Raw genomic sequence first — 19130 nt, 5'->3', positions numbered from 1 at the left:
CTAGAGAAGAAGGCACCGAGATGTATTATTTCAGTGAGCTGAACCGTGCCAGGTTAGTTTCCAAGATGGTGTCGATTTGTCTGATTTTTCTCTAGATCGGCAAGCTATTTGGCTGTGCAGGTTGGATTTTTCTATGATTTTTTATTGCCGTTTGATGACACCACCACCCCTTTGTCAGGAAACTATTGATTGATTCGAGGGATATGTGGATGACGCGGTAGGCGAGGAGCGAGAGAATGCCATAGAGCGCGGCTAGCGCAAGCAGCACGCGCGTGGAGTCCCCAGTGCCCGCGACGACTGCAGCGGGAGCGGGGCGCCAGCGCGGCGGCGTGCGGGGGCCATCGGATGTGGATGTGAGGGGGCGAGTGGGCAGCCTCAGCGGCGCCGCCACTATCGTCGCGATGCGCGAGCGAGCAAGGATTCAGAAGGGCATGGTGTTGTGCAGGGACCCTCTCGTGACCCAGCCGCCGCGAAGGAAGAGAGAGCTACTGACGGAGAGAGATGAGGGATTAAAAACACGCGGCGTGAAGGGTTGTGCTGACGTGGATGGATGGTGGGTGACGTGGACGCTAGCGCGGATCGAAACCGGCGTGGAGCGGGCTCGGGGGGTTCGTGTCCCTGGTTTGTGCATTTCGGGAGGTTAGTTAGACGATTTTGTAATTAGGGGTTGAAATTTAGACCACCGGAAGAGATGGGGTTGTAATATGGACTTCTTCCTTTTACAAAACTGAAGCAAACTGTGAGGACTTTTTAGTGAAGTTGGTGCACACAGAATTATCTTATTTAGAAGGGAGAACAGTTTCCTTATAATCATGAAATTCTATCAGGCATCTCCACTTGCTTCTTCACCAATTCGAACCTAAAGCAATATCAAATGCAAAACGTAAAAACGGATTTTGTCCATAAGCATCTTGAAACCGTTTTCTCAAAAAAAACCATGAACCGATTCTGATTTCCTAATTTTTCGTACCTCCCGGAAGAGAGAAGGAAAATATTTTTACCAAACGTTTATCTAGTAGAGAAGCCAAAGCCTAAATATTTTGAAGAAGTCAGAGCCCTACCGTACACTGATGGCACGTAAACCTATGCTTTCATGAACATATATTAATTTAAAAAGAACATAATTCATATGATCAAATGATATTATTTTCTAGTCTTGTTTTTAAAAGTATTGTGGCTCCCCTATCATGTCATAATAAATTTAGAAATAATTTGAAAGGAAAAAAAAGATAGTAAAAAGATCCTTTTTCATCTCGCTCTCTTCTCCCCTTGTACTTTTTTTTGCTGGGTAGCCCTTGCACAGTTGCACTGCGAAAATGTTATGTGTTTTTTTTCGCTCAAAGGCACCAACCTTAATTTTCGCTACCAAAAATATAATTTCTCTCTATAGTAGAGCTACATGTATTATTTTTGTAGTTTTTGAATTAGGTGTTGTTTTTCAAATTAAAACAGTATTGTTTTTTATTAAAAAGTTCATCATTCGCTCATTCGCGAGTTCCTTAGCGACCACCGTCTTCCTCCGTTCCCCGCCGGCGATGCCACGCCCCCACCAGGCTGGGGGCACTCGGCGGCACCATAGGCAGATCAAGCTTCCCCTCGCCGACCCATCGGAGGTGAAGCAGGGCAGGTCCGCCACTCGTCCCCGCAGAACGCGTCACGCCTCGTCGCCCGTCGTAACGGAGGACCTGCAGCCGCCGCGTAAACCGTACGGCCTCTTTCGCGTTTATCATGTTCTATTGTGAGGATCCTGTGTCAGGCTATATTGGTTGATCTAGTGTTAGTTAGGTTTATGTATTGGTCGATCTAGTCCTAGGCCTTTTGTTGAAGGATGTGGCAGTGGGTTTCTAATTTCTATCGGATACAAGTAGGGATTGGTGGTTCCTTTGGCAGAGTTGAGATCGGTAGCGAAAGACCTCATGATCATTGCCCTGGGGTGGAAAGGAGTTGTTCAATTGTACCAACAGGAAAAATGTCCTAAATTGATATGAGAGGTTTTATGATTCCTGACCTCTGTTTACTTGGAGATTGAATAGTGATGGTTCTCAGATACGGATTTGTTGGATTGTATTCTTTGTGCTTTCTCCTCTTCAGGTGTGAGGTGCCTGCGGCAGGTGCTTCTGAGTCCATGGAATTGGAGGAGTTGCTCAACATTGCATCACTGGAGGAGTCGATCTTTGATAGTCCACAAAGTGTGCCACATAAAACCATTGGCGGCTCATCCAGCTCGTTCCCATCCAGATGTCAGAAGCTTCTGGCAAATGTTCCTGATTACATGTTTGCTCTAACTCTGCAAGAGCCAGATGTTCCATCCTTTGATGAGTTTCCTGACAATTCATCGGAGGAGAAGCTTGTGGAAGGTGCTGTTTCATCCTTGGAGGAGTTGCTCGACACTACGTCATCAGAAGAATCAATCACCGCCAACCCACGGACAGTGCCACATAACACCATTGATGGCTTATTGAGAACATTCCCATCCAGGTTCGGCAAGCTTGTGACAGGTGCTGCTGAGTCCACATAAGCACTAACTCTGCAAGAGCCAGTTGTTTCATCCTTGGACGAGTTTTGTGACAGTTCATCGGAAGTGTCAATCAGTACCAGTCCACGGATGGTGCCCCACAACACCATTGATGGCCCTCTGCCATCAGCTTCATCTCTTGGGTCTAACATTTTGATCCGGCAGCCTCCGAATTCCTTTGAGGTGTTTTACATTAGGATTGACCGGAGGGGAACTTTCTGGATGTACCCTAATCTGGGTGGACCATTTCAGAGCATAGATGAAACTGAAAAGGCTATCAATAGTTTTCTTGATATGCAGCAGTGTGAAGCAAGGTAAAGTTTCTTGGCTTTGTTCTAGTTCATTTATCTCCATTGCAAACAACTGTGGTGGATTATTGTACTCAAACAGGACTGGCACAACAAAGGAGAATACCTATAGTGAAAAGTGGTATTTGGTTCAAGCTATACTGGACCATTTTAATGATGAAAATAATCTTTCCGGGGTGTGCACCCTCTCCCCCTCTCACTCTCCCCCTCTCTCCCTCTCTCTGATGTTACACTTTGTTGTGTTTCTTATTTCAGAATCTTGCGTATGAACTGGAAGATCTTTTGAGGAAGCAATGGGTTTTGGAGAATCTCAGGTGGTATTATCATTTCAATTTCACAACAAAGCAAAAGGCTGACGATAACCCTAGCACTGGCAACAAATTATTCTTTGCTGAAGTGTCGTATATTAAAGAAAAAGATGCCTTGGAGGTCAACTGTTGCCGCATGATCAAATCAATTGCTGAGGGTATCCCAAACTCTTATCTTACTTAACTTCTACATCGTAGTGGTTAAGTGTACAGTTACAATTTTTTTTTTTGAACGAATGGGCACGAGACGGTGCCTATTTCATTGATAGAGAAGGTTGTACAGTTACAATTTTAACTTCAACTATTGTAGTCTGAAGGAATATTTGTTTACATACATATATACTGAAGTCATTTACTTCATGCGGCCTTTTGCTTAGTGCTTATGCTGTATATATTTCATAGTCATACACTTTTTGCAACTCTAATCAAGAGACTTGAATGTATATTTTGACAATAGCTATGTTGGCGCATAAAAAATGTTGAAATACAGGTTCTGCTTGTGCTAGCACTTCGGGTAGATGTAGTTGTAAATTCGTTGGTGAGTATATGATTTCCAATTCTTTATTATAGTGGCGTCAGTTTTGTGCCATTGTCTTATGTTCGAATATTTCATGTCATTCATGACCACTGCAGTGTACGATAATGTAATATCTCAAACTGTTTCATGCACATGATTGTGCACTGATTGCATACATACAATTTCCCTTACCTTAAATTACTTAGGCAGTATTACCATCTTATCGTGCACGGTTGCTAATTTGGTGCTAGCTATTTTGCTAGATGTTTTTTTCTGTGTGTGTGTCTCATGCTACATATGATCCTTGCAGTTTATGTTTGTGCACTATCTTAAACTGTTCTTTACCCTCAATTACTCGGCTCTTATTAACATCTGTTTGTGCATGATCGGTGATATAGCTGTCTCTTGCATCCTTTGTTTATGAAGGTGGTCACTGTTTTGGTTGTAAAAACAATGGAAGTCCTGATATGCAGCACCCCATTGAGACTGATGCATACACTGGTGGTCACTTGGATGGATATTTGCCATTTGGTTGTGATGATTTAAGCAGTTCTGATGATAACGTATGACGATTCAGTTTCCTGTTTTTTTTTTCCAGGATAACATATTTGCTACTATATTGCTAACTGCATGCGCTCCCCCTCTCTTGTACAGGATGGTGATGGCGATGATGAGGAGGAGGAGGAGGACGACGACGACGATGACTAAGGGCATTCGAGGTAGGGTAGGTTTGTATCTTCTGTGTCAAGAAAACATAATGTTTCAGACTGGGAAAACAACTTGTTTTCCGTGTCTAATATCTAGTTTACTTTTCTGGAGGTACTATATTGTAGTGTGTTGTTTCTTACTTGATGACAACTGAGTTTTCTGTCCGGTGTTATTTCTTACTTGATGATTTTGTTAAGGGTCTCAAAGCAAGCGTGGTGGATGCATCTTATAGGGTGTGCCAGTACACAGTTGCAACTTATCCTTGTATCCGCTCGTGCTGTTTTGCTTTCCATTCTGTTTGCCAAACGTATGTGCATGCTATACGATATTTACAGCTATACTTTTGTTTTTGGTCACTAGATCATGGAATGGGTGGATTCCTGCATCCTATTGAGCTAGTGCAGATGATCAGAGTTATCCAGAGGGTAGTTTCTCTGCTCGGCATGTGCTTCTGAATTTCTGATCGGACGTTGGTGTCAAGATCTGTCTCTCAAATCGATGTTGTACAGATATAAATGGGACAGTTAAGAGTCAATATGCCAATGTTTTAGAACGGTTCTTATTCGGATAAGAAATGAGTGCCATGGGTCTGTCAGAGTAGTTGTCATACATGAATAAGATGTTTTCTGTTCCTCTCTTTTTTTCCCCTCTCGATTCCTCTGCTGGTAGCCTGCTACTATGTGTCTAGGAATACTATCAGTTTTTTTGAAAAAAAAATCAGGCATGTTATGAGCTCAGTGCTTCAGGTGCAATAACAACACCAAACTTCAGAATTTGCTGTTCAAAGAAACTGCAAGATATTATATGATACATTGTCCCCACATGTTGGTTCTCTATTGTTCATCGTATTATGTTGTTGTGGGCACACAAGAATGCTAGATGAAGGGCCCCTTTGGTAGGGTTTCTCCACCGGTTTTTGTGAAGCCCTAGTAACTTCAAAATAGCTCCATCGTCGAAGTCAGAAAGAAGTCACAAAACGACTTACACTAAAGAGCAGGAGCTAAGGAGCTAAAAGAAAGTGACTTCACCAGCTTCTCCTCCCTCTCCAAGTATTCATTGACCATAAAATTACTTTATTGCCATTGAGAAGCCGTTTTACCAAGTATTATTCAAAATGACTTCAGCTCCATCAGAGAAGCCACTCCACTATAGAAGCTGGAGCCGGAGCCATTTTGACACGAGCTACAGCTCTACCAAACGGGACCCAAGCAGATGTGAGAATTTCCGAATATTAGCCATAGGGCCTAAAAAGTTTTTGGGCTCGGCATGGATGCAGGCCTGATCACAAGTATTCACATCCTCAGTGACCCAGCCCATTTCTTTTTGAGAGTGACGTCATGCGTTCGCAGATTCGCACGAAGCACAAGAGCACTTTTGATTATTGTTGTAATAAAAAGATTCATGCCATGTAAGAGTGGCATCTTGCATCACCATCGTTATAATGATGTTTATAAAACTGCAAAGGCAAAGTTGATTTCGTTATCACGACTAAACTATTTCGATTTTAAATGGTGTCATTATTGTTGGCATAGCACAAACAGTGCTGTCTGCGAGACTGGCATAAAGAAAAAAAAACAAGGGGAATTCCAGTGCTGAGATTGAGAGATGCCCGTGGACCACAACCTGTGGCCAACGCTGAGACTGATGAGATGCCCGTGGAGAACGACCTGTGGCCAACGGTAATGGAAAAAGATTGCCAGATGCCCAAAGCATTTTTGACAAAGTTTTGACAACCCCAAATCGAGTCCCTATCGTACGATACGTCTGTTCATCGCTGAATTCCGGGTCGGGTCCAATGTCACGGGTCAAATGGGACGTGTAACAAGAGAAATTCAAAAGGAAGTTGCTGGTGAGCGGTTGTGCTGGACTACATTTTTTTTTTCTAAAACGAACAGGAGAGCTGTCAATTTTTTATATTAAAAAGGAGATCTTCCTAAACGGGAAAAAAATGTATACCTGCCGCTTCGATTAAGAAAATGCACTAGTGTTTGGAACAAACAACGTCTTACGATGACACTTATGTGTGACCAATTAAAGTGGAAATGGAAATGTGCTTCGCTCCTGCCATCATCCAGCATGATAAGTCGTCTCTAAAAGTAGGACTCCTGCCATCATCTAGCATGATAAGTCGTCCCTAAAAGCAGGATGAGAATACATGTAGAAGAGCTGCGTATCTTTATCCGAAAACGATTAATCATGCTGATAACTTGAGAATGATCTTATACGCATAAACACCTGTAGCCTTTTTTCCCATAATGTAATGGACGGTGCCAAGTGCCTCTGTTTTCTAGACAAAGGCAGATGTGTTTGTGGCTTTGTACAGGTGGTAAGGAAGATTGAAAAGCATCGTGCTCCTGGGTGAACTGTTACTTTCCTCGACAGAGTTGCACGTTTGATTGGACTAGAAATTTTCTTTGGAACAAGCATATATTTTTTTCTATACTGCACCAGAGCCAGATGGTGACCAAGGTGGCGATGCAAAGTGCCACTTGGCCTCCTCCTTTTCCCCTGCGTACCTAACATGTGCTTTTGAATCTTTGATCGTCCTCTTGTGCATTAGTTTTCAGTGTAGTTTAACAGCTTCAAAGTTAAGCTGAAATCAAGAACCAGTGCTTAAATCTACGATACTCAATGCTTATGAATAACTACGATGATTTGCAACAAGATGGAGCCACAACAAAAGGAGTCATCAATATTACGTGTATACTATGTTCATTTATGGTAACCCTACTTACTTTTTGAACTTTACTTTCACTTCATAACTCACAAAATAAGATTGAATTATTCATTCATTGCTAATTTTATCTTTTACTTCTATCAAAATCAAAAATATAATCAGTGAAACATAGCACGTCAATCCGTCAGCTATATCTACTGACACCAAAAAGTCAATAAATTCCTAAGCAAAAAGTTATACAATGCTAAGATGATCATTATGATAAAAAATTGTTTAAGTTTAATATTGTGAGCGATCAATTTAATTGTAGATTATATATATTTTATTTGGTTCGATGCTACTTTAAGCATAGTCCATCGATGCTACTTTAAGCATAGTTAGATAACAAATTTGCATTTCATCATTATTTTAGGTTAACATCTTTAGTATCGGCGCTCCTCGTGCGCCAACCTAGCTGGTTTTGGAAAATACCACCTCGAACCATGTGTTATGTGCCATCCTTTATTGTCGGATTTAGTGACGACAGTCCACCAGGGGTTACTCGGGTGGTAAATTTGTAGACGGGGAGATCGTGAGACCAAGAACTCGAATGGTAACACAGGGGCGCAAGGTTTAGACAGGTTCGGACCTTCGGAGAGTAATACCCTACATCCTGTGTTCTTGTGGATTGTATTGCTAGTATGGTATGCGGAGAGTTGAGACAGGATGTGTTACCCTCGGGAGCGTCCCTAACTGCCTTATATAGGCTGATGGCCTAAGATTACAATTAGTTAGGATCTAATCCTAGTCGGTTTGTTACATGGAAAGCAATCTAAGTCGGTTAACAACAAGTATCCCGTGATATCCCGACAGAATCCGTTCACCCGGCATCCGGACTTGTGCTCCACGTATCTTCATACCTTGGCTCGCACGGCATGATCAAGCGGACCACTTGTCAGGACTGACCAGTATCCTGGTCAATGAGGATCCATAGGTACCCTTATCCCTCACTCATCCTCAACTACGCTACCCATCAACTACGGAGTCATGGATGGTTCCAATGATCGCTCTAAGGACACGGTCTCCTAAGTCTGTGTGTAGTTGTAGATCTGGTTATGTATGTGTGGTGCGAGTGGGGTGTGCGTGTGTTGAGTTGGTGTGCATATATGAATGGATACTACAGCTGTACGCAGACGAGAAGCATTGTACGCGACGAAATAAGAAGCTGTACGCAGATGAGAAGCATTGGACACGACGAAATAAGAGGATGTATGTAGATGAGAAGTATTGTACGCGACGAAATAAGAAGCTGTACGCAGATAAGAAGCATCGTAACCGACGAAATGAGGAGCATCGTAGTCGACGAAATGGTATTTTTCAATCTTTTAATTGGCCCAACCCTATCTCTGTTTGCCTTGGCATTTTGTGGGTTTGTTTTTTGCGAGGCATTTTCTGTATTAGGCTGCTGCGCCCTCGGCCACTCCCTTCTTTTTCGTTTGAAGCGATATTTTTTGATTTTATGTGACGCCATACACTAATTTTCTTTGTCTTTTTCTCGAGGACACTAAACAAATAAATTCTTAATTTTTAAGTTTTCGTACTGTGTTTTTTGCAAAAAAATTAAATTCTTAATTTTGAACTAAAAACTATTACCCCGCAGTACTTGCACCGTGGAACAAGAAATCGAATATGCCTAGATGCGCTAACTCTCGTGGAAACCAAAGGCGCATCGCAGCTTCCCCTCCTCCAAGCAAACCCATGCGCGGAGGCTGACGGGCGGGCTCCACCTGCTCACGTGTTGGAGATCCGGCGCCGCCAGGTGGTCCCGCCCCATTCCTCCACGGTCTCTTCTACAAATAGCCCGGCCGGCTGGCGGCCCCCGATTCGAGTGGCGAGGCAAAGCACAAACACGAACATCTCGAGAGAGAGAGAGAGAGAGAGAGAGAGAGAGAGAGACCTTTTTGGAGATAAGGAAGGATCGGCGGAAGGAGATGGCGGTGACGATCACGTCCGTGAAGGCGAGGCAGATCTTCGACAGCCGCGGCAACCCCACCGTCGAGGTACGTGGTGAGATCGATCGAGGGGAAAGGGCTCCCAAATTTGAGCCGATTTGGTTGTGTTTTCGATGGCGTGGTGTCGTTGCGCTGAAGGGTTTTTTACCGTCCGAATCTGTGGATTGATTGGTTGTGCTGTGTGTACAGGTGGACGTGGGTCTGAGCGACGGCAGCTTCGCGAGGGGGGCCGTGCCCAGCGGCGCATCCACTGGTACGTGTGTTCTGATCCACCCTGCATGACACGAGAGTGCTCTGTTTCGCTGCGATGATGCTTGCATCGCTTGATGTGGGGCGAATTTTTTGGTGAAATTTACTCGATGCTGTGGTTGTGTGGCAATAAACGGTGCGTTTTGATTGGCTGCTTCGGTCCTGCATGCGGCGTGGCTTATATTCATTTTTTTAGTAAATACAGTAGGGGATGCCCTACTGTGGTAAATATATTGAAATAGTGTTAAAAAAAACTGTACAGGAAGAAAGAAAAGAGGTTAGAAAAGATCGAGAAGAAGAAAGGTGAAAACGACATCTAAGAAAAAGATAGCACGAGAGTTATTTAGCGGAAGGAAGAGCTCTTTTATCCCTTTTCAATATGTGAGGTCAAGGGTGCCTGGTTAGGATTTTGGGACTGTTTTGCTTCTTAAAAGCCAATCAAAAGGCTACCTAATTCATAGGTGCTTTGGGCAAAAGCAGATTTCTCCTCAGTACAAAATCCATTGCATCTCAGCTCCTGCTTCCTCCTCCTCTCCCAGCCGCGGCGGCCCTCCTCTCCCAGCCGCCACCGAAGGTGCACCTCCTCCTCCTCTCCTAGCCGGCGGTGCCAGTGCTCCTCCTCCTCCTCTCCCGGCCGACGGCGGCGCCCCTCCTCCTCCTCCTCTTCCGGCCGCAGCACCCCTCTCCGCGCCCACCACTGTGATGCCGTGGAGAGGGAGGAGGAGGAGCATGGGAGGTGGGGTGGAGCAGTGGAGAGACCGGAGAAAGGTCTGCTCGTCAGTGAGAGAGGAAGAGGGGGACTATGAATGACATGTGGGGTCTGCTCGCTACTTTTTTCAAAAGCTACAGCTGTTCCACCAAACGGCTTTTCCATAGCTCACACCTCACAGCTACTTTTTCACAGCTCAAAGGTTACAACTATTTTTTCAAAAGTCACAGCTCAACCAAATACACCCTAAATTGGCTACACCCTAAATTGGCTGGGACTGGAGGTGTGCGTGGTTGTTTTTGCTGGATTTGAATGGTATATTCTAATTGTTGTTGTCGAGTCTGTTCTGCAGCTCTGCGCTGCTATGATGCTGGATGCCTATTTGGAACGCTAGTGCTTTTACTATAGGAATTGAAATACTTCCTGTAAAATTTCTGTCTTCAGGCTTTATAAAAAGCAACTTCGATTCAAGTATAGAGCTTAAAATTGCTTAGAAAACATGTCAGCAGAATCATCACCGTCATGACATGGTGAGCTGATCTGAAAATTTCTAACTGTGTGGATCTGTTAATGAAACAGAAGACGACTTCTACTTTTGAACGCTACAAGTATGCTTTCCATATAATATAATTTATTTATCCATTGATCTTAATTAAGCTATACCTCTCTGAAACATACTTCAATCGTCAAGTATAAGCATGATGTTGTTTTCAAATAATACAGAAAGAATGCACTGCCATTGAGACCATGGCTGAAGAGTACTTGTCTTATGGTTCATGAAACAGATTTATGTGTGATACCATGCCATGTTTGATCATCTTGACACGTTAGCAATATGACTTCTTGCAGTATGTCAGCTTTCGCTCTAGCCACCATTTTTTCACATTTTGAAGAAGAGTGGCTTCTGTTGTTGACTCAAAGTTCCACATGCATTCTTTACATCTATATGCAGAATTTTGACTCTTTATTTTTGGAAAATTGGCCTCAGGAATATATGAGGCCTTGGAGTTGAGGGATGGAGGATCTGATTATCTTGGCAAGGGTGTTCTTAAGGTTAGTTGACCTGCCAATTGTTCCATTCATTGTGAGTGCATTATATTAGCACTATACGCCCATCTTGTATTTGCAATAAATTGATTAGTGAAACCCATTTGAAGCACTTTCAGTACAAGCGGAATCAGTTGAGTAAGTGTTGCTAGGTAGCCTGTGGCTTAAAGTTTGCTTCCACAGTTGACCTGTGGTTGCAACCATTCTGTTTTTTATGGGTTGTTTTCTCTGTTCACATTGGACTAATAAGTTGAATTATCTTTTGTTAGGCCGTGAACAATGTAAATAGCATTATTGGACCAGCAATTATTGGAAAGGTATGCATCTCAATTCTCAAGTGAGATTATTTCATTGATGTGAACCCAAAACACATGATAGCTAGCTTACCAGTGAATTGTGCTCCAGGACCCCACTGAGCAGGTTGACATTGACAACTTCATGGTTCAGCAGCTTGATGGAACCTCCAACGACTGGGGCTGGTGTAAACAAAAGGTAAGGAGGAGATACTTATGTTCATAAACTTGACTTGCATCTTGCACTATTCTTACTGATTTCCTTTCATGTTGCTTTGAATCTACAAAGCTTGGAGCAAATGCTATTCTTGCTGTGTCACTTGCTGTGTGCAAAGCTGGAGCCATGGTGAAGAAGATTCCTCTTTACCAGGTCTGTCAATGTTGCAACCATGATTCATATTATGTTTGTATACACAATTTAGAAGGTTCTGAAAGTCTACATATTGGCAGCACATTGCAAATCTTGCTGGAAACAAAACTCTGGTGCTGCCTGTACCTGCTTTTAATGTGATCAATGGAGGATCGCATGCTGGAAACAAGCTTGCCATGCAGGTAGCTTAGTTTCAGAAATGTAATTTTCTCAACACATGCTTCAACTATCCTCTCTGAACATTTTTAACTGAAACAGGAGTTCATGATCCTCCCAACCGGTGCCTCCTCATTCAAGGAGGCCATGAAGATGGGAGTTGAGGTGTACCACCACCTGAAGGTGAGCAACTAATGCATTTATTGATGTATCTTAAGTCTGGACCCTTGGGAGTGTGTAGTCAGAATGTAGCTTCTGTATGCAGAGCATAATCAAGAAGAAGTATGGTCAAGATGCCACAAATGTTGGGGATGAAGGTGGCTTTGCACCTAACATTCAGGTAATGTCCATACGCTTTCCCATGCTGCTGCCATAGGCAGGCACAAAAATTGCTACTTGTATTAAAAATAATCATAGCATTCATTTGTCTAACAATCCAATTGCTATCAACCAATGTATGCAGGAAAACAAAGAGGGCCTTGAGCTGTTGAAGGCAGCTATAGAAAAGGCTGGATACACTGGAAAGGTATCCCCTCTCTTCTCTACTCTGCTCACAATTCAACCTTTGCATATTGTTAATTCAACTCATCTATGGCAGGTGGTCATTGGAATGGATGTTGCTGCTTCTGAATTCTTTAGTGAGAAGGATAAGACTTATGATCTTAACTTCAAGGAGGATGTGAGAACTGCAATTTATTATTATGCTTTTATTTACTCATATGCCTATGATAATAAATGACTCTTTATTTATATTAATGTGCATTAACTTTTGTGCGCAGAACAACGATGGTTCAAACAAAATTTCAGGAGACAGCCTGAAAGATCTGTACAAGTCCTTCGTTTCTGAGTACCCTATTGTCTCCATCGAAGACCCGTTTGACCAGGATGACTGGTCCACCTATGCCAAACTCACTGATGAGATTGGACAGCAAGTGCAGATTGTAGGAGATGATCTTCTTGTTACTAATCCCACCGTAAGTAACACTTAGTGAATTGATTTTCCTACTAATCCTTGCAAAATACAATTTTTGACATTACCTGCTTGACCTGTACAGAGGGTTGCCAAGGCCATCAGTGAGAAGACCTGCAATGCTCTTCTATTGAAGGTAGAATCATTGCTATTTTCTATTACAAATATTTTCCTGGGTATGAATTACCTGTATTGTTAGTGACTTAACTACTGACTAATGCCATCACTACACGGTGACAGGTGAATCAAATCGGCTCGGTGACTGAGAGTATTGAGGCTGTTAGAATGTCCAAGCGTGCTGGATGGGGAGTGATGGCGAGCCACAGGAGGTAGGCGTTGTAGTGCTTTCTGCACTTTTCAAAACTTAGCATTCCAATTTGATCTGTTTCACTTATGTATCTTCTCTTTGTGCAGTGGTGAGACAGAGGACACCTTCATTGCTGACCTCTCAGTTGGCCTGTCTACGGTACTGCTGTCAACTAACCTAGTAACATACACATCAGACACTTGTGAATATTATCTTCACTCGTAACATCGTTCCCATGTATTGATTTCAGGGTCAAATCAAGACAGGAGCCCCCTGCCGTTCTGAGCGCCTGGCCAAATACAACCAGGTGAGCACTTGCGCAAGGCTTCTTGGAAGTTCCTCTTGGTTACTGAAACCATGCGAAGCATTTCCAAACCTGGTTAGAGTCTGTATTCTGAACAAACATTGCCATTGCCCGTTTGCAATTGCAGCTGCTCAGGATCGAGGAAGAGCTCGGTGCCGCGGCCATCTATGCCGGAGAAAATTTCAGGGCACCAGTGGAGCCGTACTAAACCCTGCCAGCTTAGAACCTGGAGAGGATGAGCATGTGTTCTGGTGTTTTCGGTGCAGGGTCATTTTGATACGAGTCTGTACAAGTAAAATAAGGGTAGGTTCTTGTGTACCATGAGAGCTTGCTGGGTCATTTGCTTACGTCATATCACCAATGGCTGGACTATTTCATACTAGTGGTGGTTTTGTCGCGGGATAAAAAATGTCTACATTTTTTTTTTGAGCTGGTCACTGAGTGGCGATCTGCACTCGTCGTAGTGTTGCTGTCCAAACTGAATTCTTGTTTTTTTTTATGTCAAAAAGCTGTGTTTTGCCGAATGCGAGCTTCTGTACTCCGTTGAACCATTTTGTACTCCGTTGAACCATTTTCGCGAATACAGAATGGAACCGTTGCAGTCGCAGTCCATCGATTCATTGCTAGCGTGAATACTACGGCTGGGCAAACCATGAGTGCCGGGGACCTGAGCTGTAGAATCAGCAAATGTGCTTCCAATAGACGACAGAGGACAGACTAGGGATTCCAATAGACGACAGACTAGGGATGACAGTGACATCAGATATGGATGTAGGGAACAGGCCAGCAGTGAAGGCTAAACAAAGATGAACCATCAAACATGATGTTAAAAAAAAAGAAGAGGCCAACTCAAATTTATGCACAAATCTGTGGAACTTGCAGTGCTCCTTTGCTTCATGAGAGCTGATGCACAGTCCAATTCAACAAATAGCGATGGCGGCTCATGATAAACATGGTAACAGTAGGAGCTTCACTAGATTGAGCAACAAACAGCATGGCATGCCAACCTTACTGTTGGGGCCTTGGGGGGGCATGTTGTCTATTTGCCTCACTGAACTAGAAAACCTACATTCAACCCGTTGATTCAAGTTAACACATGAAATCGATGGCATAGTCAGCCTGCCATGGGGCGGTGTTGCCTAACTAATGATTGCAAGACCAGAATGAGCTACCACAGCAATTTTGTCAGCCTACTCGTCCTCCTCCGACAATACACTCCAGATCATCCTGCAGAGAAACACCATACGTGGTGATTAGTTTCTCATGTGCTAGTTGCAGACCTGCAATAACTGTCAAAAATAGAGGTAGCCATTATATCCTTACCAGAACAAGGACAGGAATAGGAGAACGATGAGACTGACTATCTTGAAAAGACGTCGCTTCTTCTCACGACCAAGTTGATTAAATATCTCCGTCACATCTACTAAATGTTGCCGCCGCTGGTACCTGCAAAGGCCATAAAACATATGAACTTATTCATTGCAAATGCTGGAAGTAAACTGGATTGTCGCTTGCTCGAAGTAGTTCAATAATTAGTTCATGGTCACTGTCTTAACAACCAGAAAAGGTCCTGAAAACTGGACAGCTTAGTAACCACAAACAGCAAGGAGAAACTACATCAACTATATCAAATGCTAATAATCATTGACATGGTACTGTATCTTTTGTTGCAGTTGCTTTTTGCACCTTTTCTGTGGCTTAGGCAGTTAGGGGAATGAAAAAGGAATCTTCTAAGCTTTACAAGTCTACCAAAGGTAAGGTTTAGGTTGGCTGCAAAAGAGGTCTTCTTTTCTTCTCAGATGAGGTACTCTATTTTTGGTCAGACATACAAATTATGTTTTCTTCATGCTAATTGCTTGCAGAGCATGGTCACTTTGAAGACATATGTGATTCCATCCAACTGTGTTATATTTATAGGCTATTCACTAAATGCATTCTAGACTTTCCCATACCAAATAGCATATATCACCAGCAGTGCAACCTAACCTGTTCAACTAAAACAGGGTATATACACATGTTCACAGTTTGTTAGATCACTCACTAAGCACAACCAACGTATGTTCAACAAAACAGAACAAGAGGTAAAGCACAAGTGAATGATTTAATTTATTACCTATGTAAAACCGTGCCCTACACACATTAAAAATTTTATGCTTCCTAATTAGTGCTATTAACAAAAGGTGTTAAGTTTGTAGCACTTTGAGCCAGTTAGTGAGCATATGAGTAGCATTTTCCATTTGGGTTAAAAATATACAAAAAAAATATCTGTGGTACCCCCTGAATCAAGTAACCGTATTCAGGATGTCATGTGCAAAGTACCAAGATTAGAGTTAGAAGCAGCAGACACAAGACCTTGACATATGTTTTTTTTTCCAATCCAAGAATTTGTGACTCAACAGCACAAAAATAGATAAATTAGTTCAGAGCACCTATTTCCTCTTTTCTATTGGTTCTCAGTATGACTAGCCAGCACAACACATTTTCCAACTTTCGACTGCCGGTTCACTCTATCCATATTAGGTTGATAATTTAGCAACAATGTACAATCAACAAGATGCTGACTCCATGATTTCACATTACTAAAGCCTACAGGATCATATTAGTTTTTTTAAAAGGTAGTTACGAGAAAAGCGGCACTTACAGCGTATAATTGTAGTACACCATTGGGACAGAAAGCAAGAACATCGCCCAATGCCCAGATAAGAGGAACAATACGCTCAGAAGTGCTTGTAATATGAATTCTGGCATAACCACTTTATTTATTCGAGAGGATGAATCAAACGGGTTGATATAGTCAAACTCAAGATCTGCCAAGCACATCAACTGCAAAAACAAGCGGAAGAACCAAATTATTAGGGATAATTCAGGCTGAGCATGCTTGTCAGTAAAAAAACGTGAGAAGAAAAACCATCCAAATTCGTCCAAAGGCAACATCTGCAAGGCTAGAAAGCCTACTAAGTATGAACCTGGTGTAAATTCCTACCAAAGGTCAAAAATTGTACACAAAACAAAAATATATGCATCAGAGATCTGACAAATACATCGCGCATCAATCACCAACCAGTTGGAACCATCACTAGAACACAAGAACATCGAAACCACATCCTGATTCCTCCTACACCAGCCAAATTGAAACTAAAAACTAAATCATTCGGATTAGCTACTCGCTCCAGACCTAATCCACTGAAAATTCGACCGAAATGACATGTAAATCCGCCACCCACTCTCTACACATCCGCTTCAATTTCGCGAGGAATTGGCCAGAGAAAGATCCTACAGAAGTCCAGGCGCGGCTAGGGATGCGGAGCGCCGGGGGCGGGGCTGACCTGGTAGATGACGAGCACGATGAGCGCGACGACGAGGAAGAACGCGGTGAGCCACACGAAGACCATCTCTGCCTTCCCCCAACGACCTGGCCCTCCGGGCGGCGCGGATGCCTCGCTCTCGCTTTCTCTAGGGGGGAAGGCGTCGCCGGAACCCTAGCGGAGCACCGTGGCGCCGCTGCGGCCGCCGGCGAGGTGGTCGGGGGGCGGGGGCGGGGGCGGTGAGCTGGAACGCGTGGGGTGGAAGGCGAGCGGGTCGGTCGGTCAGTCAGATGCGCAGTTTGCGAGGGGTTGCACGGCACGTGATAGCTAGTACCCTGTTAACCCATTCCTTTTTAATCTACCCTGTTAACCTTTCAATAAAGCCAGGCGGATGTCATGAATGAATGATAGATCGGCACTGCTAGGACATCCGATCCGTTGCAGCATGAAGAAAGGCAGGATGCAACATCAGAATTTACCTTGTGCAACCTAAAAGGACAATGGTTTACTAAGAAAATTTCTCACCACAATAAATGGAGATGTTTCATGCAACTTACAATCCAAATCTCCATATTTTAGTCAAAGAAGCAACTCTGCAAATTAGCTATTGAAATATCAAAAACACAGCATGCAACATCAACAAGAAGTCTGCCATTTCATAGGCTGCTTGTTGCGATCGCCGCCGCGCGATGTCCGATTGGCGGTGCATCTAGTGCTTGCCGAATTCACCAAACTACTTGTTAAAAAGAATGGAGAAAAAGAGAACGGTTGGGGAAGAAGGAAGGGAAGGAAAAAAGCGATGTTCTATGTTGGGGTCCGCTCACGTGGAGAAAAAAAGGAGGAGCAGAGGATGCGTCATCGTGGGGACAACAGCCGGTGCGTCCGATTTTTTTTTAACTGCGTCGGACGTACGGATGATAACTCTACCGTTTTTGCTATCTTTTATATCATTTCTTCTTTTATATTAAGTCTTTGCCAGGAGCCGACCCATAAATCGGCCATGGCCCGGGCTTAACTACTGTATGCCGTCGGTGTCCATGCACAGATCAAATCGCGAAGGAAGCGAGCCAGCAGACGGAACGTTTTGTGAACAAGCATGACATATCAGCCTGCTGAGGTCCTGTTTGAATACAAACTCCTAAAGTTTAGTAGTGTACTAAAGTTTAGAACCCTCAAATTGCTAGTCCTAAAGTTTAGTACAGGGCTGTTTGGATGGACTACTAATCTTCAGGACCTTAGATGGAAAATATCATTTTTACCCCTCAATTATTCCTCTAAACTACCCCTGCACTGTTCACGTCATTAATACATGTGAGGGCAATAGGGGTAAAGGGGGACTTGGGGACCACTTTTAGGAGACATAGGATCCATTAGAGCAACTCCAAAAGACTGCTAATTTTATCCCCAATACCTCCTTTAGGGACAAAAAGAGAAAAAAGAACTCCAACAGTCCACCAAAAACTCCCCCAAATATTAGCAACGCGAAAAAAACACCATCCGCCCCGCATATATTCGCGTCGGCCGGTCTTCCCCAATCCGCCTCTCTCCCCTTCCCCGTGCGCATTTTTTCCCGTCGTGCTGTGCCCGGACTACGGCGACTCCATCGAGCGGGCGGCACCGGGGCAGGCTGACGGCCGCTAGTGGTGTCCATCCGGAGCTTCAAGATCTGCTGAGGTTTGATGTAGCTGTAGCTTCAAGATCCGGCAGGACGAGCAGCAGGGCGGCAGCATCGGCGGCGGGCGGCGGCGATGCGCGCCTCGCGCACTACGGCGGGCGCCTGCACTACGTGGCCAGCGACGGCGCGCAGCTCAAGGTCTGAGTGCTCGATGACGACGACGGCGGCTCCTCACCTGCTGCGCTCCGGTGGCGCCTGAAGCACGCGGTCAATTTTTCACACAGATTTTAGCCTTACACCACTGTTCAATTTTTCTTTCTTTCTTCTGCATAAGTTCTTAATTTCTCAGTTCAACTTTAGAAACTTCCCATTCTTACAGTTGCATAATACTCACCTCATATTTGTATTCACTTCAGGTTCGAGGAGATAGAGTAGAAGCACAAAGCTCGAGAATGCCCATGGAGCTTCAGGCAGTGCGACAAAGACACACTGAAGATAGCTATGGTGAAGTATGAAGAGACTTTTGGACAAGTAAAGCTGAAAGGCTTCGATCTCTACAACATTCCAATTTTAGTGTTTGGAGAGTTGGAGGAACATTCTTTCTAGCAACAGAAATTCTTGAATTAGTATAAAAATACTGTAGTAGTGAATGGGTGTTTACAGGGACTCAGCTACTGAACTATTCCTGCTCCCATATTACATGTTGTAGTGCTCATAATTCTTGAAGATTGTCGGTAATTATAGTGCTATAAGAGTTTGGATTCTGCGTACCTTGAACTTC

General features: G+C 43.6%; 3 protein-coding genes across 5 annotated transcripts; 2 read left to right on the top strand and 1 right to left on the bottom strand.

Moving 5' to 3' along the window:
- The first annotated feature begins 1454 nt into the window (after positions 1 to 1454).
- On the top strand, positions 1455 to 5166 carry LOC117851812 (uncharacterized). 3 transcript variants are annotated; one of them, XM_072293009.1, is made up of 5 exons: positions 1455 to 1991; positions 2092 to 2999; positions 3079 to 3289; positions 4075 to 4211; positions 4303 to 5166. In XM_072293009.1, the coding sequence occupies exons 2-5, from the start codon at positions 2775 to 2777 to the stop codon at positions 4354 to 4356; spliced, it is 627 nt and encodes a 208-aa protein (XP_072149110.1). In that variant the 5' UTR covers positions 1455 to 1991; positions 2092 to 2774; the 3' UTR covers positions 4357 to 5166. The 3 variants fall into 3 exon arrangements, with proteins under 3 accessions (XP_072149110.1, XP_072149109.1, XP_072149108.1); XM_072293008.1 differs by having other exon boundaries at positions 1457 to 2999; positions 4303 to 4367; positions 4717 to 5166; XM_072293007.1 differs by having other exon boundaries at positions 1457 to 2999.
- Positions 5167 to 8888: 3722 nt separating this feature from the next.
- Positions 8889 to 13953, top strand: LOC117852367 (enolase 1). The gene is made up of 17 exons (XM_034734429.2): positions 8889 to 9072; positions 9214 to 9277; positions 10971 to 11035; positions 11299 to 11346; positions 11435 to 11521; positions 11612 to 11692; positions 11773 to 11874; positions 11951 to 12031; positions 12114 to 12188; positions 12312 to 12374; positions 12447 to 12527; positions 12628 to 12822; positions 12904 to 12954; positions 13059 to 13147; positions 13233 to 13284; positions 13376 to 13432; positions 13557 to 13953. The coding sequence occupies exons 1-17, from the start codon at positions 9004 to 9006 to the stop codon at positions 13635 to 13637; spliced, it is 1341 nt and encodes a 446-aa protein (XP_034590320.1). The 5' UTR covers positions 8889 to 9003; the 3' UTR covers positions 13638 to 13953.
- A 302-nt stretch (positions 13954 to 14255) lies between these two features.
- LOC117852368 (protein cornichon homolog 1) lies at positions 14256 to 17036 on the bottom strand. Its single transcript, XM_034734431.2, has 4 exons — positions 16756 to 17036; positions 16071 to 16252; positions 14753 to 14875; positions 14256 to 14656 (listed from the first exon to the last, which is right to left on the bottom strand). Exons 1-4 carry the CDS (start codon positions 16819 to 16821, stop codon positions 14620 to 14622), a joined length of 408 nt encoding a protein of 135 aa, XP_034590322.1. The 5' UTR covers positions 16822 to 17036; the 3' UTR covers positions 14256 to 14619.
- Positions 17037 to 19130: the final 2094 nt, after the last annotated feature.

This window comes from Setaria viridis, chromosome 4 (assembly GCF_005286985.2).
Source record: "Setaria viridis chromosome 4, Setaria_viridis_v4.0, whole genome shotgun sequence".
Classification (NCBI taxonomy): Eukaryota; Viridiplantae; Streptophyta; class Magnoliopsida; order Poales; family Poaceae; genus Setaria; species Setaria viridis.
This window is presented reverse-complemented; position numbering and strand designations above follow the sequence as displayed.

Coding starts and splice junctions, on each gene's coding strand:
- LOC117851812 (XM_072293009.1), top strand. CDS start 2,775: ATGAAACTGAAAAGGCTATCAATAGTTTTCTTGATATGCAGCAGTGTG. Junction 3,000..3,078: donor ATGAAAATAATCTTTCCGGG/GTGTGCACCCTC, acceptor TTCTTATTTCAG/AATCTTGCGTATGAACTGGA. Junction 4,212..4,302: donor TAAGCAGTTCTGATGATAAC/GTATGACGATTC, acceptor TCTCTTGTACAG/GATGGTGATGGCGATGATGA.
- LOC117852367 (XM_034734429.2), top strand. CDS start 9,004: ATGGCGGTGACGATCACGTCCGTGAAGGCGAGGCAGATCTTCGACAGC. Junction 11,347..11,434: donor GACCAGCAATTATTGGAAAG/GTATGCATCTCA, acceptor ATTGTGCTCCAG/GACCCCACTGAGCAGGTTGA. Junction 11,693..11,772: donor AGAAGATTCCTCTTTACCAG/GTCTGTCAATGT, acceptor ACATATTGGCAG/CACATTGCAAATCTTGCTGG.
- LOC117852368 (XM_034734431.2), bottom strand. CDS start 16,821: ATGGTCTTCGTGTGGCTCACCGCGTTCTTCCTCGTCGTCGCGCTCATC. Junction 14,876..16,070: donor GTGTACTACAATTATACGCT/GTAAGTGCCGCT, acceptor TGGCCTTTGCAG/GTACCAGCGGCGGCAACATT. Junction 14,657..14,752: donor CTATTCCTGTCCTTGTTCTG/GTAAGGATATAA, acceptor GTTTCTCTGCAG/GATGATCTGGAGTGTATTGT.